This window comes from Saccoglossus kowalevskii, chromosome 11 (genome assembly GCF_978046115.1).
Source record: "Saccoglossus kowalevskii chromosome 11, keSacKowa6.1, whole genome shotgun sequence".
In the NCBI taxonomy this organism is placed as follows: domain Eukaryota; kingdom Metazoa; phylum Hemichordata; class Enteropneusta; family Harrimaniidae; genus Saccoglossus; species Saccoglossus kowalevskii.
The window spans coordinates 19,547,524-19,574,617 of record NC_140651.1 but is presented as its reverse complement, the minus strand read 5'-3'; the positions used below and the strand labels follow the sequence as shown (position 1 = coordinate 19,574,617).

The 27,094-nt window shown below is 37.9% G+C and overlaps 2 protein-coding genes across 2 annotated transcripts; both read right to left on the bottom strand.

Moving 5' to 3' along the window:
- Nucleotides 1-1,961: 1,961 nt before the first annotated feature.
- Nucleotides 1,962-6,641, bottom strand: LOC100373532 (uncharacterized). The gene is made up of 5 exons (XM_002738724.1): nucleotides 6,392-6,641; nucleotides 5,074-5,683; nucleotides 4,830-4,944; nucleotides 2,421-2,668; nucleotides 1,962-2,271 (listed from the first exon to the last, which is right to left on the bottom strand). Exons 1-5 carry the CDS (start codon nucleotides 6,578-6,580, stop codon nucleotides 2,072-2,074), a joined length of 1,362 nt encoding a protein of 453 aa, XP_002738770.1. The 5' UTR covers nucleotides 6,581-6,641; the 3' UTR covers nucleotides 1,962-2,071.
- A 5,174-nt stretch (nucleotides 6,642-11,815) lies between these two features.
- Nucleotides 11,816-15,850, bottom strand: LOC100373828 (histamine N-methyltransferase-like). Its single transcript, XM_085505463.1, has 4 exons — nucleotides 15,811-15,850; nucleotides 14,700-14,892; nucleotides 13,000-13,320; nucleotides 11,816-12,672 (listed from the first exon to the last, which is right to left on the bottom strand). The coding sequence occupies exons 2-4, from the start codon at nucleotides 14,884-14,886 to the stop codon at nucleotides 12,320-12,322; spliced, it is 861 nt and encodes a 286-aa protein (XP_085361589.1). The 5' UTR covers nucleotides 14,887-14,892; nucleotides 15,811-15,850; the 3' UTR covers nucleotides 11,816-12,319.
- Between the last annotated feature and the right edge of the window lie 11,244 nt (nucleotides 15,851-27,094).

The window sequence follows — 27,094 nt, the reverse complement described above, 5'->3', positions numbered from 1 at the left end:
GTGATGGTGCCTATCGACTGTCTAATTTGACTAATGGTTTTTATTTTGTATATTTCAGAGAAAATACATTATTAAATTTTGGACCAATCCGATTCATACATTTTTAAATTAATCACGAGCATTTAAATTTCACATACTGTTTTATTTATTGTACCACTATTTATTTATGGACCATACAACACATAACCACACTAAACAAACACGATGTCATAATGTACCGGTATATATATACTAGTATACACCAACTGGCCACACGAACCACGCGGGCGCTTGATGCAGGAATTCTAGTTATTTGAATGAAATAATAGTTTCGAATAAAAATAGTATTTCACTTATTATATTATGTCTATGTTTTTCCCATTACCTTACCCCTTTCTTACATTACATCAATGCCTATCAATGATTAAAGCGGGGGAGTCGTCACCTGCGCATGCATCAGATGGCCATTGCGTGTTAATGTTTACAAACTAGCGTCTACCCATAAGCCCTTGCGTTTTAGCGTGTGTTGTTATCATCGCTTGGGACTCAATTCCCGCGCGTGCACAGGGGACGACCATCCCACTTTAAATGAAATGACCGGCATATGACGTACGTCACGAGTATACTGATAGTAACACTGATATGGACGTCGCCAACTTTAGATGACAATAATTATATTTGTAAAAGACAAAACTCAAAGGCAAATGTATCCTTCGTATCACCAATTAATTATGTTACTGAAAATTCGAACAATATCTATCAACAGAATCTGAAAGAATGGAAATCTTAAAAGTCAAAGTAAGCGTGGTGGCGTCAATGATCCAAATATCATAATCAAATATAGGCTATCGTAAACACTTTTGTGCATATTTCTAACTACAGTGTCCATAATAAATACTAACAACATTTTAAAATTCATACAATAAACTTTCCGAAAATATATAGTTTTGTGGACTAGGGAGGTCATCTTGGTTTCCTAATTAACTAATTAAAATACCTGTCAGGTAAACTGCATCTCTACCTTAAATAAACACTTAGCCGTCATTGTCATTTCACTGCGAATTAATTAATGTCGTGCACTCGGTATAATATCCTTGAAACTTAAAACGTATTCTGAACTGATTGTTAATTAGATAGTTAAATCATAAACATATCTCGAAGAAAATAATATCTGATTGAGCCTAGAGGCGGACGACTCAGTATCTCACAAAATATAGAAACTACACACTAATTATTATTATCTGCCTATGTACTGCATAGTGGGGTTTAGGAGGGGTTCTAATATTTATTATTTAATTATTATACAAGTTACTGCTCATATTTATTAAATGTATTGCATATGTTGAATGGAAAACTCATACTGAGTTTTTATAATTACATGCACACATCACAAATGCTTCATGTCTTTTTAAAACAAGGAATGAAATTGTCCAAAATTATTTTTGGGGGATTAACAAATTTATGAAATAGATTGTATTAAACCCAAGTTGATCATCTTTTGATCTAAATAGATCAGATATCTTCATATTTAATGTGCACATTTTTGTGTTGTTTTCCATTACATCGTGCTTTAGGCAACGAAGATCACGTCCCCGCCAACCATGCTTAAAATGTTAATGCAATTATAGTAGAACCGATGTGTCTAACAATAATTCAATTTGCAAAAAAAAAAAAAAAAAAAAAAAAAACTAGGCACATACAAATCTACTAAATAATTATTTTCATTATTAGTAGTATCGACCCTCCAATTACGAGTCTGATCAACCTGTATTGCATCTGTCCACCGATTTCAAACAAGTTAACACTTGACACGGACTTGAGGAACATGTGAACAAGTGCGGTCTAAAAAACATAATTAAAAAAAATATACTACAATTTCAACCAACAGACCCTGTCTCAAAATAACACTTTGCATTTCTGACTCGTGATTACATTTGACGCACACAAATTGCAGTGTAACGAAAGCACCAAAGCTCAACGAATTAATTTATCAAAAACATTTATTAAAATACATTGTAGTTTTTTTTCATTGACAAGAAAATTGAAAGTGTTTCTAGATTTCCTGAGTGATGGAGAATCCAATTATTTTGTTTTATTTTTTGATGACGAGGTGTTCGGGGCCAACCGGGAATTTCGTGATATTTTCAGCACCGTCTTCGGTGACAATCAAGATGTCATGTTCTCGGTATCCACCAGCACCAGGACTTCCCTCAGGAATCATGATCATAGGTTCCATTGACACAACCATTCCTGGTTCAAGGATTGTGTGGACGTCCTCTCTCAATTCCAATCCTGTATTGTAAAGACGGAGATAGAAAAAGAGAGACATTTTGACTTAAAATAAGTGATAAATCATAGTACTGACTACAAAGTAACCTTAGTTGCATTCAACACAACTGTGTATGCTTTAGTTTTGTGTTTGTTTATATTCACAAGCTTACCAGCTTCTCGTCCATAATAATGACTTAAAATCCCAAAAGAGTGACCATAGCCAATTGGAAGATCATTCAGTAAGTCATGTTCACGATATATTTCATTCAACTCCCAGGCAATGTCGCTACATCGAATCCCGGGCTTGATTAGCTCATTCCCCTTGCGCTGTACTTTGCAGTTAATCTCCCAGAGTTCTAAGTGTCTGTCGGAGGGCACATGGTCGACGAACATAGTCCTTTCTACTGCTGTGTAGTACCTGTAACGAGAAATGATATTCAAAACAAAAAGTGAATTTACGAAATTACATGCACACGACAAGATGTAAACGTACTAGTCTTTATTAGTAGAACGACTCGGTCGACAGACAATTCATATTGTGTCAGATTGTAGTTGTATTGTCGGCAATATTTAAAAGCCTTTTATGGTATGTAATATGTGTACTGTAATAAATACAACAGCTATGCGATTTTCAAGATATCTGCCCCGCCAATGGCCGAACATCGCTTTGATTAGGTTTTTAATACCCTAGAGTGTCACCAAGTCAACGAATCGCACGCGGGTTTCTCTGTTTGACGACCGGAAATGGGCTATGCACATGGACTATGATTTTACAAAATGAATAATCGATGTCAAGCATTTTTCATTAACATAGTCTGGTATGCACACTATACTCTTTTTTTTTGAATAGCCAACAGGTTCATCTTTCATATACATGTTTATGACCAATGACTATATTACCGATATAACATCGTACATCGCGCTCCCGAAGCAGAATTCAAATAGCAATGCATGACGGGATTTATTTCTGTGAGGGCAATAGATAATGCGTCAGGTTTCGATCAGTATAACCCGCGAACGCTGCATCTATAAGATTTGATTTTTGACCAAGTTACTCGAAATCAAACGGGCTTTCAACTAGGTTTTCCGACAATAAAATGTTAAACCAATTACATAACAGTACTTAAAATATTGAATAATAATATGATACTAACATAACGAATACTAACTTTTACCAAGGAAAGTGTTGTAATGAAGCGTTTTGCAATATACACCTTCAATTATATCGAAAATGCATTGGTATAAAGATTATAATACGTTGTCATATACAATTTAAAACTTACTCTACCATTTAAATATAATATATGGTTTATCTGGCAAAATTATTGCGATTATACAAATTAGCAACTATTTCTCTTAATTCAGGGGCACTCAAAATAGGTTCAGTATAAAACCCCTGGCTGATTGCTTTTTGAAAGTTCACAGTGACGCTATCTTTTCCCCCATGTATTCACTATAATACCAGGAATAATATGAGGTTATTACGAAGATACCTCTAAGTATGCACGAAGACAGTACAGCGGCAGTATCGACCGACGCGCAGCATGTCTGAGTGCATACTTTGAAGTATCTTCGTAATAACCTTATTATTATACATCTTATCCTACCAAGAATACATCATGGGAATGCCGAAATCTAAAAAGTTTAGAACAGAATCAGCGAACTGCTTTGTATGGAGTCCGGTCAAACCCTAGTGGCAGCCATGTTTGTTTTTATTATTAGAGGACGCTTACGCGCGTAATCATTCCATATTCGGAATTCGCATTTCCTAATATGGTAGGATGAAAATACCCCGTAAAATACCGTAAAATTACGGCACGCTGTAACCTATGGCGTTACGGTGACAGATATATAATAATGAAGAGTATGACGAATTACTAAACGAGTATTTTTAGGCTAATAGCTAATTTTGATTGATTGTTGTGTCACCCGCTAAAACGAACATGCCTGGTTCTGATCATTGTAGCACATGGTAAAAATAGAATCGTGTTAAAATGTTCGCTCTTAATCATAGTTAAAAACAATATACTAATAACCAGATGTTTCGTAAGCTGAAATGCGCAGCTCTATGGATACATTTAACGTAAAATGTTTAAATACCACAACGAAAAATTGCATTACTAACTTAATTATGCGCAAATATACAATTGCATACATATATATTACAAACATGATGCAATGCGCGCCTTAATATTGTTCATAGTTGTACAAAAAATATTGACTTGTGGCGTTTATTCAAAGCAACATAATGCAAATTGTGACGCCCCACAAACAGTAAAATTGTGTAATTTAAATATTTTCATAAATTGTTTGATTTGTTCAAATCAAACATTTGATTGATTATCAACGTATTTATTTATTTCTATTAATTTTCCACGGGAATGTACATAGAATATTGATGTTCCCACGAAAACAGAGAATCACTAGATGGCACATTCTAGATATCTGATGCGTCCGTGACACCCTAAAATGACGAATACTTGATCACGACCGAATTTTCGGAACTGTGACAATTAGCTACGGACATACTCTTGTGGTGCGTTTTTTCTGATGCAAATTTATTAAGAATAATTACTCACCCTGATATCATTGGGAAACAATTGACGCTAAGTATATCTCCTTTCATTAAACGTCTCGTAGTGACTGGATGATGAGCACTATCGGTATTTACTCCTGACTGAACCCATACCCATGCTGTTAAAAATAAAGTCAAGTCATGTTGAAAATGATCACAGCATAATGAATCCCTGAATATAGGACTAAAATATTATTAGGCTGAATACTTGAAACGGTAATTCTCCAGGTCACAGCGTAGATACTTACTGTTTCTCAACTCATCATGTGGAAATGTTTTGGCGATCTCCCTAACCATTGGTTCCGTACCAGCAAGAGCAATTTCGTATTCCATCACACCTTCCTTGATTGCGTCCACGCATGCCCAGGCACCAACCTCTGCAATACGAGCACCCTCTCGTGTCACAAACAGCTCTTCTGGGGATTTGATCAACCTCATCTTCATTGATGCCTCGCTGATATCGACAAGAGATCGACCGGTTAGAGATTTCTCCAGCTTCTTGAAGTTGTCAGCAGTGAGATGGTCAAACTCAACACCTATTGCACCTTTATACGGCTCCAGGACAGTTTCAACTGCATGGAAGAAGTTACCTGGCTGCCAGTCAGTGTATGCGATGTTTTCACCATGGGTGCGGCGCCACGGTTGACCGCCATCAACGGTGGCCGAAATGTTTATGGTCTTGTCCATGGTGACGACAAGACCATACGAACGGGCAAACGAGCAGTAGAGAAAATCACTGAAGTAGTTGATATTGTGATACGATGTTAACAAACATGCAGAAATATCATCCTTCTCCATGCGTTGTCGGAGGTTTGTTACTCGCCTGTTTATCTCAGCCTTCGAGAATGTTGTTTTCACCTGATTGATAGTACAGATGATTAGTTTAATATAATATGCATAGAAACAATTGGTGGTGGATTTAATGAAACAAAAAGAGCATACATTAATTAAATGTACAAGTTAACCCCAGTAAGCATACCTTCCAGAGCCAAGTAATCCAGAAACCATTGGAGTGTATGTTGCTTATCCAATGTAATCTCCTTACCACGTAGACTATGAGTGGAATTGAAACAATCGGCCAGCCTGAGACATCCACGGAAACATGTATGACACCGAATCAAATGTGTTGATATTGCCGAATTATGTTGTTTTATTTATCACATGAAATTTAAGTTTTAGATTGAATTCCGCAGTGCCATGATACTCATATCGAGAAATTAAAATATAGTAATATATTATTTTGAAATACAGTGTTCGATCGTATTGGAGAATTCTGGAAAGTTCATGACATGGTTTAAATATGTGCAAATTCTGAGGAATATATAATGAACGTTACTATGGCCAATTTTATCAATATTGTCACCGCCCCTATAATTTAATATATACGAGATCTCCGATATAGATTGCACACACAGGCATACATTATATATATACACCCATATATTGACACGGTGGTGAAACACATTACAGTTGTGAAATAATATCATTAACACACTAGTCCAAGATAACAACGGCATGTCCCTTACTAATACGTTCACAACATCGTTAATTAATTAATTCACTCACTTTACTACCATTTTTCAACTCCACCAGTCTGGGCCTTTGTCTGATGTCTTTCGGGTTCAACGAAGAGTCACTAGTTGCGGTGGACAAGCATCGTCTGTTTGTGGTAGTCGCGGAAGTGGCGAACCTTGGCAGTAATTTCCTGAAGGGTACTCTACGTACGACGAGACTAGACAGCGCTTTGAGCATCATGGTGCCTACAAAAACCAGTAATGTGCTGTTAATATGAGAAGTGTATACCACATCAATAGCTTCAAGTAATATAACACAGATAAGCCATATATATATGTACACAACGTCGACAGCTCTATGTACATTTCATGACATACCCCTGGGAGGTCAAAGATTAAATGGAACCTTTAAATGACCTTCAATGCAATGAATGCACAGAAACATAAATATACATACTATCAGATCTAAATATAATCTTAGTGATGGCAACACACGTGACTAGTGCGATCCTCGACATCAGTATGGATAAATCCGCTCCCCAGCAGATGAATGAACAATTTCCCGTGAGGAATAGTCTCGCCCATCTTGTTAACACATTCAAACGTGCATAAAGCCTGTAACCACAACATAACGTAAATGTACTCATGAAACCCACCCAAGGGTTAGGGGTTTTCACGAAGATTTTAATATTTGTTCATTAACAATAAACAGCCCGTCTACTAGACAAGGTAAGGGATCGGGTGAGGCAATGCAATGCACTAGGGCATTGGGTAATACGTTGCTAACCATACACAGCGAATAGCTAATATAACTCGTGCCGTGAATAACTCAGTTTTCGGGAGCAACCTTTTCAAATACTGATAACACAACTGTACATGATATTTGAACATTGCGCATTGAATTATGATAGTTTGTAGTACGTACGGTATCTCTGTATATTTGTATATATCACGCGGAGTGTCTAGATCACCACCTGATAGATTTATATTACAGAGCAGCAATTTTATATCTGCTTGGTATAAAACATTATAAGTTCAAATAAAAATGATAGCCTAACAACATGTACAAATATAAAAATATCTCAAATGTATCCCTCGAGCAGATTGTAATGTCAGACCTGATATGTAATGGGCATCGAAAACAACTCATTTTTTATGACAATTATGAAAATATATACATTGTTCTAAATAACGATGGGAATGAATGAAACAGCTAACATACAGGTGGATTTGGATCGAGAGAATATTTCTACAGCGCAGTGGTCCGAGTGTTTGTGATCCCACGAAATAATCCCTTTGTTGCATGTACCAGTAAAAATGCGGAAAAAATACGTATTCAAAATGGAAAACGCCCGGATGTTTTTGACGCTTATAATTAATTGCAAAGAACATGTTTCTTTAAAAAAAAAAAGAAAATTGTGCCAGGCGACAGTTCCGGGCATTAAATGTCACCGTTGTCTTTCTCGACTTTCTTTTCATGTGCAATTTGCAACAAAGGTTCCTCCAATGTCGTATTTGTTAGTGAATAAATCTAGGTCAGTGCAATTGCTTCAATTGTCTACCGATCACGAGTCCGAAGCAACAATCTATTAGCTGGTCAAATTTGGTGATAATAGCTTCTTGAAAATGCAGTAGTTTTAACGGCGCGTGTTGTATGGGATGCAACATTAGAGGATTGTGCAAAAGTGGTTCTTCACACACATCTTAATAGGTGGTTGGCCTATTTTTCCTAAAAGTTGGTAACGTAGACCAAACTTTTAGAACATCACAACAAAAAAAGGAATGTTGAAGGTATTTCTGAGAGGAGTAGTGATAAATATTTCTTTGTCGTAATGCAGGTTGTGTATCTGTTGGAGAAACAAACTGGTGAGTGTAAAACAAGGGTGATTCAGACCCGAGTATAGATATCTTTGTATGTATTGGAGACGGAAACAAGATATACGTGTTGACAGATTCACAATACCATGGCCGCCTTCTGCCACTGGTAAATATACAATCTCTTTACAGACCCAATGACGTCCGCGCCAAAAGAACTTAAACAATATTTCTTGGATGTGACTAATGAAAATTACAGGTGACCATAAACAGATAAATCTATGGAGAAACTTTGACACTATGATTGGTTTATTACCAGAGTGCCCCCTCTATATAACATGTTTGGTGCGTATTTTTTTCCACCTTTCCCGTTTTGATTCGACTTTTTCGAGCATTTCCTCCCAGTTCTTGTCAAAAATGATGAGCTGTTTCCAATGTAGGTGCCAATAATTTTCCCCGCATTATTCAAACTGATCATCGTCCGCATATACTGTAAGATGTACATGGTTTCCCCTGGCGTTATGTATTCTTAGACCATGCATTGTACTTTGTGTTCGTGTTTTGTATAAAAGTGGTTCAATAACTATTGAATATAATTGACCTGAGTTGTTAATTACGCACAAGACACTTTGTGCCAGAATAAATCAATGTTTTAAATAGGTAGCCATGATGAATATGATCAAAGGCTTGTTGTTGGTCTAATGACACGATTGCAAGTTCTTTGTTAATGTTAGCATATGAAGTGATGTCACGTACTAGGTTAATATTATCAAATATTTGTCGACCACGAATGCAGTAAGACTGGTTGGCGTGAATGGTGTCAGGAAGTAGAGACCCGAGTCTCAACGACAGAGCTTTTGAAGTCTGAACACAAAATACTAACGTTACGCCAATTTTTCAATAAATATTCATTGACATTTTTTGGAAGTAGAAAACACCCTAAACAAGTCATGACCAAGTAAAGGTCAGAAACGCTTGTAAAATTCTCCCGGCAGCCCATCAATGCAAGAAGTTTTTCCAATAGATATTTGTTTGACTGCCTTAGAGAGCTCATCAAATGATAGCGGAGAGTCACATTTTTCGTTAGAGATTTTTGTAAGCTGGGCAGGTCCTCTACCATTTGTTTCTGATATTCTACTGATACAGGGTCAGGCGAATACAGGTAGGTCTGAATAAAATTGCTTTGCCAGTTGGTGCATACTGCAAGATGAGTCCGTAAGAATGCCACATAGTTTTTCCAGTCGAGAAATTATCTTCTTTTCACCTTTATATTTTTCTATGTCGTCATTCTCATTGAGTATTTGATGGCGTGATCCTATCGCAGCCCTTTTCGTCTCTGATATGGTGAATCTTCCGAGTAATGATTTTTTCTCATTCAATTATTTTTCAAATATAGGGTTGTTGGTTATATCATTCTAGTTCAGCAATTTTATTTTTGAGTCAACGTTTGATGACACGGTAGTTTTTACCCAGATTTGTTATATATTGCTTGGTCAGCTCCTTAATTTAAATTTTTCCTATGTTCTATCATCTTTGAATGGAGCCGAAACTAGGCTTCTACTGTCTTCATAGCAACCAATAATCGTATAGTATATTACAATATATTTCGCCGTGTAAAAGGCTTAAATAAAAAGCCCTAAAAAAGTTCCGATTGCTAATATTTTTAAGTGGCAAGGATTGGTCGCTCAAATCGTTGGTATTGGTGACACGAGCGAGATTGTCCCGACGATGTATTCGTATATGTCCCTTTTTGTGGCATCTGTGACCTTGTCGGTAGGCAAATACATCCTGTAGGGGCAGTCGTCATATTTAACAATAAATACACCTTGAAGTTTAACTTGAACACACAGCATGTAAACCTGTCTCCGAAAAGACTTTAAATAACGTAGTTATGGTTTTTGCATCCCGGTGGGGGATAATACGCAAAGTGCTAACAATTCTACCATAGCGAGTCAATTCTTTTTCAAGAATGTCATTAGACATGAAGGGAGGAACTCTCGACAGTATTAGCTTAGTAGCTGGTTGAATTAGAGGCTCTACAAAAACGAAACTATTGCTAATACTGGCAATACCAGTACCAAATCATAAACTCACAGACGAGTTCAACTGATTTAAGGTAGCGAGACTATTATTTGCATACTTGTTTTCATCTTCTAATTGTGACTAAATGACTACAAATAGACCCGGGAAAGTATATATTTTTAGAATCGCCAGACTTCAAGCTTTTCACAAGTGTATTTTGCATGCCCGTATCTGCATTCTACGACGCGTTACTCAATCAAAGGTGAAAAATTACTTTTTCTGTAAAAAAAATAATTACGCATTTACGCTGGCGATAAGAAGTATTTTTTTCACTTTTCCTAGTTGTTCAATAGTCTGGTAAATTGAATGTGTCTGGTCAGTTTTATTCAAGCAACGCGTTTTAAAAAATAGTGTGCTGAATTTCAATTACTGTTTTAGTCACATTGCCCCCAACTCAAACCACAAATAATCGATGAAATAGTTTGTCTGGACACATTCAAGTTCCTCTCATTGTCACCTTAAAGCTGTGAAAATTTGGTGTTAATCCGACGACAATAAGTATACGTTATTTTTTGTTAACGACCTTGTATTTTGAAAAACATAAACTCCTAGAAAACGTCCATGAAGTAACAGCAAAGATTTTCAAGCTTGTTTATCGGCACAATCAATTTGTTTTCCCATCAAGGTCTGTTTTACCATGTGTAGGGGCATCCAAATGTGTAAGGCTATTAGAAACCAAAAAATAAAGGAATGGGATAGCTATAATTGGATAAATTCGGCATATGAAAACACCAAAATCAATGATTTTTTTTCAGTGGCTGTGTGACCTTGTGTCTGACACATTCATATGCAAATGACTAATCTGTGAAACAAACAGGGGCGGAGACAAACCACTCGAATGTTTGGAAACACTCATTGTGTGTCAGATAGCTACTGATAACACATCCTAACATTGCTTTGTCTTGAGTTTATTTTTGAAATTTATAGGCACACAGATTAAACCTGTATTGTTGATTTTGGAAAACACTACTGAGGCTGCCTTGCTTCCCTTCAGAAAATATGCATTTTAACCAACTTACATGACATTCTATGTTATGTTGACTTTATCATATGAAAGTTTATAGTGCATTTCATCAATTAATAAATAAATGTGAAAATCGTAATTTTCAACACAAATAATAGTCTCGCTACCTTAACCGAATTAGAAAGACAATAACCTGACTATTAGCTCGTGAAGCAGCTACGGTATTTTGTGAACCAGTAATTTCAGCGATCGCCTGAACATAGCTTTCAATGCAGGACCCATCAACAGATTCACATTTTACACCATGTTTTCAATTCAACCCGGCAAACCTGACATGCTGACTTGACATGTGGGCATACATCTTGGATGCCAGCGTGGCTGAGAGCCACAACACACAGAGAAGTTCAAAACTAACTAAAACAATGTACAGAATCAACGAATATTTAGAAAAACGTGGTGAAAATGGCAGAAAATTCAGAAGCGATGAATGAACGTGAGTAGCTCATTAACATTCATTCATTATTTGTACACAAGACACAACACAATGGGTGATATACAAGTTTTGTCTCACAATCTACTAATATAGATCGTTGGAGTTACCAGACACGACAAGTCTTGTCCTCGGGTGGCTTGTGGGGCTACCATTCATTTATTAATTTATGATTCCGTAGACAATCTATGACAGTGGAAACACATTCAACGCAGTTATAATCATAAAAAAATATATCGAAAAAAAAAAGAATTTCGTTGAGTGAGTTCTTTATTGATGAACTGCTTTACACGTTGTAATCATAATAGTGTTGATAGTTATGATTTGATACAATTGTATAGCTTAATAGAAGTCGTATTAACTTCGTAAAAAAATCATAAACTCATCAGATAATTCAAACCTTCACACACAAAATTAAGAGGTGGCATAATTGAAATCATCACATTTCAGAGGAACATCAAAGATAAGGGCCACTGCTTAAACGGACTCTCATGCTGCTGACAAGTTGATCTGCGGTTCTAAAATTCTAAAATACAGAAGCTCACAAGCAATGTAACTAACTAAATTTGACGTATCATTCATGAACACATACGTGCTGCTTATATATCCTTCTCATTTCAACTCATTAACTACTGCTTGAATGCAATCAAATCTGCCTCTCCTGCCCTGAGAAAGAATTTGTCACCATCCTTGTTACAACACTCATCTCTGAAATACTCCATAAATGCTTTCTTTATTTCTGGTTTACAGAAATTGCGAAAATCGTGAACTTGAGTTAGGCATTCCAGCATGTAACCACCATCTTGCGATTTCTCATCAAAGCACTCTGTCACATCCACCAAATTGTCTCTGCCGACGACTTCTAGTTTGATATCAGGAATTCGACGCTTCAGCATATTTTTCACTGTCTCAGAACCAAGAAAGTGGAATTTGGGGTCGCAGTAGTATTCTCCAATCTTCAGAAAAACCTTTTCCCATCCACCTATAAAAAGAGAATGCATGTAATGGGATGACAGAGAGGATTGCAATTTTTTAGTAAACTATATTTTAATACTACAAGTTGGTGATTAGCTGAAAATTATACTTCCTGCCACGTGGTCAGAATCTTAAGAAAATTATAATGTTCTGATCAACTGAGCGTTGTTATAACTGTAAAATTAAGACAACGAATACAATTGTATAGTAAGTTTATAATGTACATAAACAATGTATTACACAGTGATTTTCTATGAACTGGGTTCATATTATTAATAATATTGCCTAAACAATGAATGCAATGACTGCTATAATGATAATACATCACATATACCTGCAACCATCTTGATGAAAAACATTCCTCCTTTGACCAGATTATCATTGTACAATTGAGCCAAGGTGCCCTCTATATCATTGAAATGATAAGCTGATTGTGAAATGACGATCAAACCGAACGTTTTGTTCTTCTCTTTTTCTAAATATTCTTCAACTGTAGTTGCTTGAAAGTCAAACTTGACATTTTGCCATTTCTTCTCATTATCTTTGGCCATTTTTTCAAACTTTCCAAGTTCATCGGGAAGTGGGTCCACAGCTGTGTATCGTATCTTCGAATACTTTTCTAATAAGGTGTTTATGATGGATTCATCAACTTTACCTTGAATAACACAAATATTGGTATACATTAAAATAGTACCAGGGTGAAATATATGGTTGTCATATAAGGATATATTTTACAATCTTCAAATAAAGAATAAAAAGTAGATAAAGTGTATTTAGGGAGGTGATCAAAATCAAACAAGCGGTTCCCGGCCCGGTATCCGTGGAGCTCCGGAGAGCTGTTATATCCTCCGAGGAGCTCCGGGGAGCTCCGAGCTCGAGGAGCTAATAAGCCGATTTCTCTAATTAGCTTTTAATGAGGTCACCCAAAATGATATTTGTTCGGCTCGTATGCGAGCAGGCTCAACTAGAAAAAGTAACTGACAATCGTATGTGTTTGAAAAATTAACAGAAATTAATTCAAAGTTGAGGGAGCCAAAATTTTTGTCCGGATAGAGATTTCCAATTTGTTTTTAGTGCCAGTGCGTCCAAGTCAACGAAATAGTTTTAATTTATTCACGCAGTTTACCACGATGGTTTGACGAGTAGAAAATGAATCGTTGTGTAGTCATGTTGTTATGAATTATGGCGTTATATGGTCCCATTGTTACTGTGATTATAACTATGAATATTTGTAGAATGCCGACGCTAAGGTATACGTATTTACTTTGGGAACTGTGTACGGCCGATCCAGCGTTTTATCAAAGTTAAGAGGCTACGACGTTAACTACGGCGTTATATAATCGTATTGTTACTATAATTATAGCTGTTAATATTTGTAGAATGCTGACGTATTTGTTTAAACTTTGGAGCCTTTGCACCGCCGATCCAGCGTTGTATAAAAGTTGCGAACCTTTGGAACCCTTGTATCATTGGAACCGTTGTACCGCCGATCCAGCGTTTTATCAAAGTTGAGAGGTTACGATGTTATGAATTACGGCGTTATATAGTCCCATCGTTACTATAATTATAGCTGTTAATATTTGTAGAATGTGGACGTATTTGTTTATACTTTGGAGCCTTTGTACCGCCGATCCAGCGTTTCATCGAAGTTGCGAACCTTTTGAACCCTTGTATCATTGGAACCGTTGTACGCCGATCCAGCGTGTTATCAAAGTTGCGAACCTTTTGAACCCTTGTGCCATTGGAACCGTTGTACTGCCGATCCAGCGTTTTATCAAAGTTGCAAGGTTACGATTTTATGAACTAATTATATAATCCCATTATTACTATAATTATAACTGTGAATATTTACTTTTAAGTAAGTACAGCAATTAATGTTTTTTTTAGAGTTAAACAATAAGTTTTTAATTTGTTACAGTCCGCTCGCTAAAAGGAGGCGCCGCACTAAAACTGTCAGCTTATGAATATTCTTGCATAAATTTTCATATTGCGCGGGAGCTGCCGCTGCCCGCATAAGTGTGATGTCATACTCACCATTTCCACATCCAAGTGTTATCGCATTCATTTCCTCTGATGGATCCAAGTCTAATCTAGCAAACGTCTTCTTAGCGTCATTGGCCCATCGCTCACCATCCACGTTAAATCCATTCTTTTTAACTACGTCATAAGTGACGTGATAGTGGATAGGGTAATAGATCAGCGATTTGATTTCCTCTGGCATTTTCGTCTGCACGTTTTAGGAAGATGAAGACGTAAGAATTAGTTATAGTGGCAACTGAGACAAACCAATGCTGTATTGTGCGGACGTGGCTTAATGGCGGACAATGACGATAAGTGGCAAAGAAGGCAAAGTTAATTGTTAACTGGTTTTAAATCAGGGGGGGGGGGCTTGAGGGTGGCTCCTCAACCCAAAGGTCTCATTTGCATATTTATAAATTATCTGTTTCAGGCCTCATTTGCCTTTTATGAACTACCATGTATAGGGCTAGTTAACTTAAAGGTCACTTTTGCATATTTGAGGGGGGGGGGGGGTTGGTGACCAATCATTCGGCGACTGCCTATGGATTAACGTAGGTGACGCTTCGCGCCGTTATTTAAGCATGTGTTTTAAAACTTTTAATTCAGTGTTCCTGCATTGCCTGCTTTTGCTGCCAATTTTCCTCACCTGCTGCTGCCGGTTTTTTTGCTACAATTTGCTGCCAGGAACAACAATCTCTTTGTCATCCTAATGTCCTTATCATCCGATCCTGTTGAAACAACCGTACGTTTTGTTTTTGGTATACCTACCACTTACATTCTATAGTGCACAAAGTTACGTCGGTACGCTCGATTTTTGACTGAAAAACATCCACGCCTGGCTAGGCTGTTGGATTGTTCTGCAAGCTGTGACAACTGAAAGTGTTCTTCGCCTGTTTCACCAGATCCTGATAGATCGGTCAAACAAGATACTGAGAAAAAGGACACACCAGTTTACAGGTAACAATCCTTATTGCACCTAGACAATGAACTCTGATCCAAGCACGTTTCCAGGTGTCTTTTCAAGCAAACTAGCTTTCACACCTACAACCCAGAGAACAGTGGTTACCGATGACCCAGCAATTGACATTCAACAATGGGCGTTTGACAACGAAATAAGCTCACATACCAACACGTTATCGGAACACGGATGCAAGACCTGAGCGCCACCAACGGTGACCCACAGCTGCTACTAAAACAACAACACACCAACATGGCGGCCCCCATGCAGAATATACAGCAACAACTTGCCGATCCTGCCGTCCCGAACCAACCGATCACACCACTGCAACAGTTATTACAGTCCGCGTTGCTGTCTGACAACAAGAACACTTTAGAAGCGAACACTTTGAACAATTCTCAATGTGGTATTAGTTTACGGGTAGATTTAGATCCTTTGGTTTATATTCAGACCCGGAAAGGTGAGAAGTGCCTTGATATCGTAGATTTTCTATCCATTACTGATAGTGTAACAAGCCGGTAGGCTGGTTGGCGATCCGCTCTGCTCAAAAACAAGCAACATGTTTTTGGCTGTTTCCATGGTGTGACATAAACGTGAAGCTAACGGTCGGTTTATAACTAATATCCAAAAGGGATAACTACATTTCTTCATTTACTGAAAGACCCTTCCTTAAAAATAAGGAATCTGTTAAAAATTTTCACAAACCTGCATTAGCCATCAAAATATAGACATTTCAAAATCAGTTCTGATTGTTGAAACCTGGAAACCCTACAAAATGGCTACCATTTGTTATGCAAATAAGGTGATCTTAAGTGCATTGATTAATACAAGGTCATTGACCCTTCTTCTTGATTTTAGGCACAGGAAATTGCTTATTAGAAGAAGAGGTATCTCTACCGGCCTTTTTCATCTTACCAATAACAGAATTGCCCAAACACAAAACCAAAATAGCAAAAACGTCCAAAACACAAAATGTGTGTTTTTGGGTATATAAATCCAAGATGTCCAGCAAGTTTTTGAAATGGCTACTAACACTATCAAATTAGCAGACAAATTCACAACAGTGACACACTGATCCATACTATACCTTTTGACATACATCATTGCTATGAAAGGCACGTGAGCTGCATTTTTAATTTTCCAGTGATTTTCAGTCTAGTATTAAGTAGTATGGACATGTGTATTACCATGGCTATTACCATATTAATATTACATTAACTGACATATTTGCCATAATTTGTTGCAGCTGATATCCTTTTAATTTGAATGGCACTGGCTTTGCACACAGCTCTGTGCAACTTTTCAGGATGTTGTTAATTTGGGTATATTTTGGTTTACTTTACTTTACAAATAAACAAATACTGATGAAAAGGTTGCAAACACTACCATTGCCGGTCAAACATTACATCACTTGTGTGCATGTAGGATATTTCTTATTAACTGTAGTAATTTTTTTGGAGGATGGTGTGGCCCTGAAAAGTGCCATTTTGCTTGTGTATGCTAGGCATACACAAAATGAAAAAAACAACTTCCGACCTGAACCAAAGTCTGGTAAGGCCGAAAAAAAGGGTGTGTTTCCGGTAACCCGACCCTACCTAAAAATACGTCCTGATCCTAATTTTTTTTTCAACATATATAAGATTTTAATTTATTGCACAGTTTAAATTAAAAAAAAAAATTGCTATTTGATGATGACGTTTTGTCTCTCGTCCCGACTTCCGATGGTGTTTGGAAACGTGTGGTCGATGATGCGTCTTTTAGCCAATCAGTAATCGCATACCACATCACGTGCCACCATTTTACCTATTTTTAGATTCCAAAATGGCCGCCTCCAGTGCAAGTGCGGTCGTCGTTTGTGCGATAAAAAATGTATGTTCAAAGCACAATGTTCGGACATCGAAGTCGTTTATTTCTCTAACAACTGAAACTTTTGAGGATTTCGAAGATTTCTACGCGTGTACGGGACAATCGTTCTGTGAGTTTGCGTTAGCAGAGAACGAACATGGGCCGTGAACAAAAATCGGAAACACGGACTCGATGTTCAAATCGCCCGTGTCGAGCGTTGTCAATTCTTTTGGAACTAAATTCATAAAGTTCACTTGTGTCCCTGAGACGGACAGCACGATGTGTTCGAAACTTGATAAATGCACAGAACCCGCATCGCCAGAGACGAACAATCCATTCTAAGTACTGATGTCTGCTTCGACTAAGAAAAAGTCTCTACCATTGATCAAAACCTCAAAGTACGTGTATAAACTATGGCGCTCTTATAAATAACGTTCGGTATTTATTTTTTACCTGTATTCAGGAAATATAAATGAGTTACTTTTAATTTGTAACTGAATTTGACAATCCATTAAATTTTAATATAAAGTGCCTACAAATTATTTTGTCCAATTATAAGATTAAGTAGGCTTCGTTATTCCGGGAATTTGACGTATTTATGTGTACCTATATATATTTGCAAACTTTATTTTAATGTAAAAACGGTGTGTTTTATAGCAATAAATGTTATAAATAGTCTTTTTTTAATTGATTTTATACAACTATAAAAAATTAGAATAGCATAATTATATATTTTTTATATCCTAAAAATAACACACTTGCAAGTTGTAGGTAAATTTAATATTTGTTTACAGTTCGGACGTAAAGAATGCAGCAGGTATACATTTTGTATCAAGGAAAGATAAGCTGCATGCACCAGTGAAGGGTATGTCCCAGGCTGCACGAGACCCTATGAAAAATAAATGAACATTGAACATGGAAACATAAAACTTGAACATCTTTGAAACTTGTCTTTTTTCACATTCTATTTAGTTGGCCTCAGTTGAACTAGGTATTTAAATATGGATATCCAAGCCACAAACCTGAGAAAACACTTGAGAAACGTCACAATGACTCGCTCACATAAACAGGAAAAGGAATATAGTTATATCCCATAATATGAATCAGATGACACCGTCTTTGGTGAACTTTGACACAAGTGGTCAGTTGCGAAGATGGCGTCTGACAGTGTGGTTCATTGACGGTCATCGCTGCCGATGTTTAGTTCATGCAATGTCGGTAGAGTATTTTGAGTCATTTGGGCCACGTTGTTTAAACGTATGTGTACTGGTTCAACAGCATCAACCCTTGCCTAGCGAATTTGTGTAAGAATTTAACGAAAAATCGGTAATAATCGATAGTGCTTATTTATATGGGTCCAGAATAGGCGCCCTCATCGCTTAATAGCCCTACTAATACGAAGTTCGCAAACACCATTCAGTCTTTAGAAGTCACTTAGTTAATTACTAGGACCAGGTGCTAGGACGTATTCTGCTGTTACATTTATTATTTCCAACCGTTTCGCGATAGCAGTTTCTAGAATGAAGCGTTTCCTGTAAATGCTGGAAAGCGAAATAATGAAATAACAAAATGGTAAATATTTACCTAAAGTACAGTGTGTTGACCTTCATAATAACATACTTCATAATGCAAAACACTAGTCACGGTGAGTTATTTAAATATACGACTCCTAATTGAAAAATATGACCACAGTTCAGAATTTCAGACGGATATTAAGCAATGTAAGAGCATATCAGAAGCATTTACTCTAAAATATAAAAAAGAACTGCAGTCAAAAGTCAAGAATGCCAGCAAATAAATAACTCTGTCCCACAATCCTTTGTGCGCGTTATTACGGACACGCGCAAAAAACTGTACCACGCTTGTCAAATCTGGGTCAAATATACAGTACGCTACTATCTTGCCACAGATTGTTTAGTAGTGGAGTGTTCGGTGACCATTGAATTAGCCCGTGATTCATATTTTATGTGTATTAATTTATTCATCAATTTTCGTGACTGACAGTACTGCCCAATACGCGTTCTATTTTTACGCATTAAATTTAGCTCTTCCGTTCCGCCCCCTCCGGAATGTTTTACTTTTGCAGCCTAATCGCAGGTTTTTCGAAAAACGTCGAAAAAACACAAGAATTAGTAGAAATGTTCCTGTTTTGGGCGGATTATTGATAGAGAATAATGTCTTTATTACAAAAATGCTGAAAAACCGTGAGTTGTTGCCTTAGTTATTTTTTTATTGGCGAAAAACTGCGAACTCGAATTTGGTTGCACAATTCCCCTTTATCATATACACCCAGAGACACCGATGCCAGCTGACTGTGTACAAAACTGGTAGAAGGTAATACATTTGGGGTGAAAGTATTCAAAAATCAGTTTTTGGATGTTGCAATGGCAGTGGTGGGCCAGGATTTTTTTTCCAATTAGTGACGGCACGACCTACCTGTGAAGTATGAACAAAACCAGCCGAGCCGTTGCTGGTGAAAAGTTACCCCAACTTTGGGGTCAAATTTCTCGGTAATGAAAACAGATATCAAAAATTCAAATAGTAACTTTGTGCCCACACTCAAGCTGAGTAGAATGAGCTGAATGTCTGAAGGGTTTTATCCCAAATTTGTAGGAGGAGATACATTTGGCGCAAAGCTATTCAAAAATCAGTTTTTTGGCTGTTGCTATGGCAATGGTGGGCCAAAATTTTTTTTCAGATTTTTCCTTATAACTAGGGTGAAGGTGTGACCTACCTGCCAAGTTTGAAAGAAATCGGCCAAGCCAAAAAAATCACAGAAGAAATCATACGTGAAAACACTGGAAATGTACACACACAGACACACAAAACGACAAAAGTGATTATAAGGGCAATCCTAGCGGAGCGGATCGCCAAAAGAACAGCAAGTTCTTCGTACAGGAGAAAATGGCGTTAATTTAATTCTGAAAGTCGAAATTAAGAAACCCACCTTGAATCAGTCACTCCTACTCAGTGGTTTGGTGCCAACGCATGCATTATGTACGAACTGATTCAAGAAGGTCTCTGCAGGGCAATGCCGTGTTAAATTATTTGTCATACACGGATAAAATTTCACAGTTGGCAAATCGTTACAGTTGGGGATCCATTCTTTTTAATGATCGGCAATATCGCCAACTGCAAGCAGTTCATAAATTTGCATGGGGCAATGACATCCCACACCTGACAACTGTCATTTTAAAAGATAAGCCATTATCCTCTACCCCATATATCAATAGACATGCTGGCTCTTACAGCACCAGGGTGGTTAATAGTACCAACCGCTCCCCTGCCCCAGTGGATAGCAAATCTGGTAGACCAATTTGCTTAGATTTCAATAGGGGTAATTGTAAGTTTGGAACTGAATGTACTTATGCACATGTGTGCCTTGAACCATCATGTCACAGGGCCCATCCAAAATCAGCTCATGTCTCATCTCAGTCTTCAAAAAACTAACTCTGGAATCGCAGCCCATTGCCAAACCCTCTTTAGCAGCAGCCACTTATTCCCTCAATTATCCGGTTTGGATAAAATGAGCTGAAGAATGACCCTGATGCTGAATTTTTAATGACAGGGATTAGAGAGGGCTTTTACATTACCAATGCAAGCATTAATTATAAGCCAGCTTATACCAAGAATAACAATTCAGCCACTGGGTCAGCAAAAAACCAGGTTGAAAAGCAGCTTTTACCGGAAATTAGTGAGGGTCATTATGTTATTACTCCACAACAACCCACCATTGCCAGCGCCCTGGGTGCCATCCCCAAACCAAATTCTACAGACATTCGTCTGATTCATGATTGTAGCCAACCAAGTGGGGGTGCTGTCAATGATTATGCCTCACATGAGACCTTCCAATACCAAACGATTGATGATGCTACTAACCTTATTACTAAAGGGGATTACCTTGCGAAAGTCGATCTCAAATCTGCATACCGCTCAGTGAAAATTCATCCATCAAACTATCAGGCAACAGGACTTGAGTGGACTTTTACTGGAGAGGATCACCCCACCTATCTCTATGATACTCGTCTCCCGTTTGGTGCCAAGCTGGCACCGAGTATTTTTCACCGCCTGACCCAAAGTGTCTGACGGATGATGGCCCGCCACGGTTACGATGCAATGGTGGTATATTTAGATGACTTCCTCATCATTGCACTAGACTATAAAACCTGCATGGAAGCCCTCAATTCCCTTATTAGATTGCTTAGGCAACTTGGTTTTTGCATTGCTTGGAGTAAAGCCGAAGGCCCATCTCAACGCATGACTTTTCTTGGGATTGAAATTGATACAAATATGCTCACTGTGCGCCTGCCCCCGAAAAAGCTTAATGAACTGCAAGATCTCGTCAGATCTTATTCTGCAAAGAAACGTGCAAGCCGCCGCCAGCTGGAGACCCTTGCAGGTAAACTTGCTTGAGCATGCAGAGTGATAAAAGGAGGTAGAACTTACCTCCGACGCATCCTCAACCAGCTTCACAAATTACGCTGCCCATCACACAAGCTGCTTTTGTCTTCGGACTTCCATCGCGACATCCAATGGTGGTTAGAATGTCTTCCCCTGTTCAATGGTGCTACTAAGTTCATCGATCCCCGCCCCATTACTGATGTCCATATGGATGCCTCTAATCAAGCTTCAGGCATTTTTCACAGGGGGGATTGGCAGTTTACTATCTGGCACCAGGATTGGCCAACAGCTACCCCACTCCATATTAATCATAAGGAGTTTCTCTCAGTGATTCTTGCGGCTAGAAGGTGGGGCCCATACTGGAGAGATTCTACTGTGCACATGGATAGCATGGTCGCCATGGCCAACATTAATCATGGTACGTCCCATAATAAATTGGTCATGGAGGCCCTTAGTGAGCTGTTCTGGTACTCGGTGTACTATAACTTTCATATCAAGGCATTCCATGTCCCAGGCATCCATAACGACATCCCTGATGCAATTTCAAGACTTCACCAGCCAGGCCAGGTCCACCGCCTTCATTCCCTTATCGCCCCCTACTGCCCAGCTTGGGATTTCATAAACTCGTTCCCCAGGCACATGTCTCACACAGCTGTCTCTGTGCTCTCTCCCCAGATCAAGAATCATGTAAACTAGAGGAACAGTTAGACCTTGAGACAGCGTTTTATAGGGGTCATACCTTCGCTTCAACCACTAAAAGCACTTATGCCGTCCATCGTAAGGCCTTTCTGGAATTCTGTTTGAAATTCAACTACAACCCAGTACCAGTTGATTCTGTGGTGCTTTGTCGGTATGTTTCCCATTTGGCGCGCCGTCTCAATGTGAATTCTATTCACCAATATTTGAACTTCATTCGCATCCTGCACTCTGAGTGTGGATTTCCTAACCCACTCTCTGGTAACTTCACCCTTTCAACACTGCTCAAGGGTGTGGCAAGGGTAAAAGGCACTGCAATGCAACGTAAATTGCCAATTACCCCAGCCCTGCTCTTGGACATTCACTCCCAGCTTGATCTCTCAGACAAGCAAGACAAGGTTTTTTGGGCAGTTTGTCTGGTTATGTTTTTCGGGCTGCTGCGGAAATCCAATGTCCTACCACCATCGTTGCAGGGTTTTTCTTCTGACAAGCACCTTTCCCGTGGGGATTTTCTTGCATTCCCATGGGGGCTAGGCATTGTGGTTAGGTGGTCAAAGACTATCCAGACCAGACAACGAGAGTTGCTCTTGCCACTCCCCATCCTGCATGATCATCCATTATGTCCAGTATCTGCAGTTATTTCTGCATTCCTGTGTACCCCCTCCCCACATGAGGGCCCTGCCTTTGTCGTCTCACCCTCCCGCTCACTCCTTTACCCAGCATTTTCTAAGCGCCTTGTGTCACTTTTACAACTGCTGGTTTGTAATGTAGCTGATTATTCCTCTTATAGCTTTCGTAGAGGAGGGGCATCTTGGGGACTGCATTGTGGCATCCCTACAGAAATGATTAAGCTTTTAGGAGATTGGCAGAGTGACTCATTTAGGAAATATCTGCACCTCCCACTTCGCTTAAAGACCATGGCCCAGTTTGTGTCAACTACAACCTACCTAACTACGCATACCGATGTCTTGGGTCTTTTGGGATATAGTCTTTAGTTCTGGTTTGACTTATCATTTACCTGCTTTTAGATTTAGGGTGAACACATAGTTTGTAGAAATAAACTACCCCCTACTGGACCCAAGACACTGTTGTGTACGAGTATATTTGTTTTGTTTGTGAGGGTGTTTTGCTCTGCTCTGGTGTTGCGCCCTCTGGCGGTGAACCATGATTTAAGTAATAACAAACAAACAAACAGAGCAAAAGATGGCGGTGATGGCGTAAAGAACACATGTTTTCTATAAATCACGCCCTCCAGTGACAACTCGCTTCTTTGACGTAAATGGGTCACATATACGTCATTTTGACGTCACAGAAATGTTCCGTCACTAGAGGGCGCGATTTATAAGAATGGTATATTAGATGAGAAAAATGCAATGAAATGGTAATATGGTGGCGATATATGGTGTGTGATGTGGTATTGTATGGCATATATCTAAAATCTACACAAAACACAAAAATTATAAATAAATAAATAAATACATAAATAAATAAATAAATAAATAAATAAATAAATAAATAAATAAATAAATAAATAAATAAATAAATAAATAAATAAATAAATAAATAAAAGAAGCGATACGTAAAAATAATAGGTAATAAACAATGAATAATTAAATAGATGAACAATTATTAGATTAGATAAATAACGGAATAAATTAACAAATAAAATAATGGCAGAAATTAAAATGGATTTCAAATCCGTGACAGCGTTTTTAAAATGTTTACTAGTATGTATATGCGCATTTAACAATGTATTTCCATAATACGACGTAAAATTGATTTCTAAAGTGATAAAAGCGCGAATAGAAATTGAATTCAAAGAATGAACATTAACGTCGATAAATGTAATGGATGATGAGAAATATATTAACTCCTGCAAAAATACTTTTCATATAGATGTACGCTTGGGACAGAAACGTTTGAATGCACACTCCACGCATGTGCAGATGGTAAGTCGTTGTTCCATGTCACAGCACATAGCTGTTGATTTGACATGAAACTGTTAGGATGTGAACATTTTTGATTTGATTTGACATTTTCAGTTAATTTATCATCTGACCGACAGTCGAGCAACATTGAATTGTGTTCCGAAGATAATGGAATTGTTATCGCTATCACCGAACTCATAGTTTCACGGATACTTCAGAGTTACGTGCAAATATCCGTGATACAATCAAATCACCGGTATCTGAGTTGCATACAAAATCAATCCCTGATAATAATAGATATGTTTATATATGGGTTCGCGGTCACAAATAAAGGATCATTTATTAAGTTGGGGCGATTTTTGTTTGCCTGCCCTCTGGACGCCCAGTTGTATCAACTCTCTCCCACCCAGTTCATACTGTCTTAATTCTTCCCTCCTAACAGTTTCTACTACCTTCTCACTATCATTTCCGAGAGAAGAAGTTAAAGTCTCGATTGGTCACCAGCTCCAATCCCTGAAACCATGTGAATTAAATTTAACACAGACGAATTTAATGGTAATATAAAACCTATATTTTCAATGAAATAACAAAATGCCATGACCCATTTCACCGGCAACACTCTTTATTAAGAGAGTTGTACCCAAGCTCAAAGTTTGCACTTATGAACATACAATGCATGTACAATGCATTGTGGGAGACAATAACAAATCGAAAAAAGCTTAGAAAGAATTCACGTGTGCTTGAAATTGGGGTATTTTACTAACCTAATCCGGATCACAGGGGCTCGTCGGCGCTATGGGTGATCCCAACAGCGTGCACGAAGTGCCAGAAGGGATGTCACACTTAGCCACCAGAGATGTCACGGATTCAGTGTCATTCCGTTTTATTAGTAAATAAATGTGTACCTCCGAACAAACGCCATACATACCTAATATAGTGTACTCTCAACCTATTCAGTACACCTACCCGATCCAATTTGGGGTAAAATGCAGGGAGGTATTTATTTATCAATTAAACGGAAACGTTTTTGGACTACTCCCCATTGGCCAGTCTAAACATTCCTCCACTTTGGCAATTTGGTTGTTGATGCCAGCGGAAAATTCTGCCTTTTGCCCTTACCCGCTCAATCTAAAAATGGAACTTGCCTGCCCTCTGAATAAAATCTTTTCCTACTGGAATTCACCTATGAGAAACCCTATTTTAATGCTCTCCTACTGATGTTTTATTTTGCCTGCCAGCTAAAAATCCCTTGCGAACACATTTTTTCACGAACAGCTCCGTTGACTGTACCTGCGTGTCACCAAACAGATATTGAGATATATCCTCATTCCAGAAAACAATGGTGAAATTCAAAACAAAACATGACAATAATCTGGAGGCAAGCCCTGAAACTAGGGACGACTGAGAGCGAAACTGCGAACATACATTTGCGCTGGCCATGAGCTGACAAAGCACCTGTAACTCTCCGTACTGAAATCGAAGGAGGAGTCATGAGATGTGTTAGTCCAAACTGTCATCTCACTGTAACAAAAATATTCGCGATATTGCTCGCGATCAGTGAATTTTGCAAATCGCATTCCAGGAATTATGCCAAAACCATGCAAATTTAAAGGGGATTAAATAAAAATGGATTGTTCAGCATTCTACAATTGAAAGCAGTTATGACGAAGAACAAATGAAAAGATTTTCAGTATATCAAGAACTGAGTAACATGTTCAGCTGCAAAGCATATCAATGACGTTTATGACAAAGAGCGAATACAATGACAAAGATGCTAAGCAGAAATCATTCGATACTCACTTACTGTGTAACTGTGTTTGCTTACTGAACAGATTCAGGTGGGTACAACCATTATGTCATGAAGGTGAGTAGGGGTATAATAGTCAATTGTGCCAAGTTAAGTACAATTTTTTTGTTGATAAGGTCGTCTACAATCGCATTTTTGTTACGGCAATGTCGCCATATCGCGCGATAACAATGCGTATTGCTGATTAGATGAAAATGACACCCCTCTCACTCAACAAAGAGAAATTAACGCACCATCTTTCACTGCGCAAAATATACAATTTTACAGGGTAGGCAAATGATAGAGATTGAGGTAATATGACACTTTATAAAGCATATATACACTACACTTAGTCAACTATTGTAACTTGGGTGAAATTTAACAGTTGTTTATGCAAAGTCGAATTCATTCAAATGACATTTAGCTAGTTTACGATAAACACTAGAGGTGAAATAATGCGATACATATTACGAAATTATATTTATTCAATACTTCTAAACATAACAAATAGTTCAGTGAAATGAATAATTAAATGAAAAAAAATATGAAAGGCAAATAGTCAAAAAAGTAAAAACAAATGGGAGCTTTCACAATTTTAGTGGGAGAGGCATTTCATGTGATTAAATACAGCAATGAAAGGGTTTCTACGATTGAACTGCGTTCACATAGTCCCGTTTGCCGTTGACTTACAAAGCACGTGTAATTGAGTGAGTCATGAGTTGTGTTCGTGGATGCACCAGTCTCAATCTAATGAAATTATTCGCAATATTGCCCGCGATTAGTGAATGATGCAGAT

What these genes read in the sequence shown, in the direction of transcription:
- LOC100373532 (XM_002738724.1), bottom strand. Translation starts at nt 6,580, where the DNA reads ATGATGCTCAAAGCGCTGTCTAGTCTCGTCGTACGTAGAGTACCCTTC. An exon ending in AGTTGAAAAATGGTAGTAAA is followed by an intron (nt 5,684 to 6,391) that starts GTGAGTGAATTA and finishes ACTATCAATCAG; the next exon opens with GTGAAAACAACATTCTCGAA. An exon ending in TTATTATGGACGAGAAGCTG is followed by an intron (nt 2,272 to 2,420) that starts GTAAGCTTGTGA and finishes TTTACAATACAG; the next exon opens with GATTGGAATTGAGAGAGGAC.
- LOC100373828 (XM_085505463.1), bottom strand. Translation starts at nt 14,886, where the DNA reads ATGCCAGAGGAAATCAAATCGCTGATCTATTACCCTATCCACTATCAC. An exon ending in AACACTTGGATGTGGAAATG is followed by an intron (nt 13,321 to 14,699) that starts GTGAGTATGACA and finishes GTGTTATTCAAG; the next exon opens with GTAAAGTTGATGAATCCATC. An exon ending in TTTCATCAAGATGGTTGCAG is followed by an intron (nt 12,673 to 12,999) that starts GTATATGTGATG and finishes CTCTTTTTATAG; the next exon opens with GTGGATGGGAAAAGGTTTTT.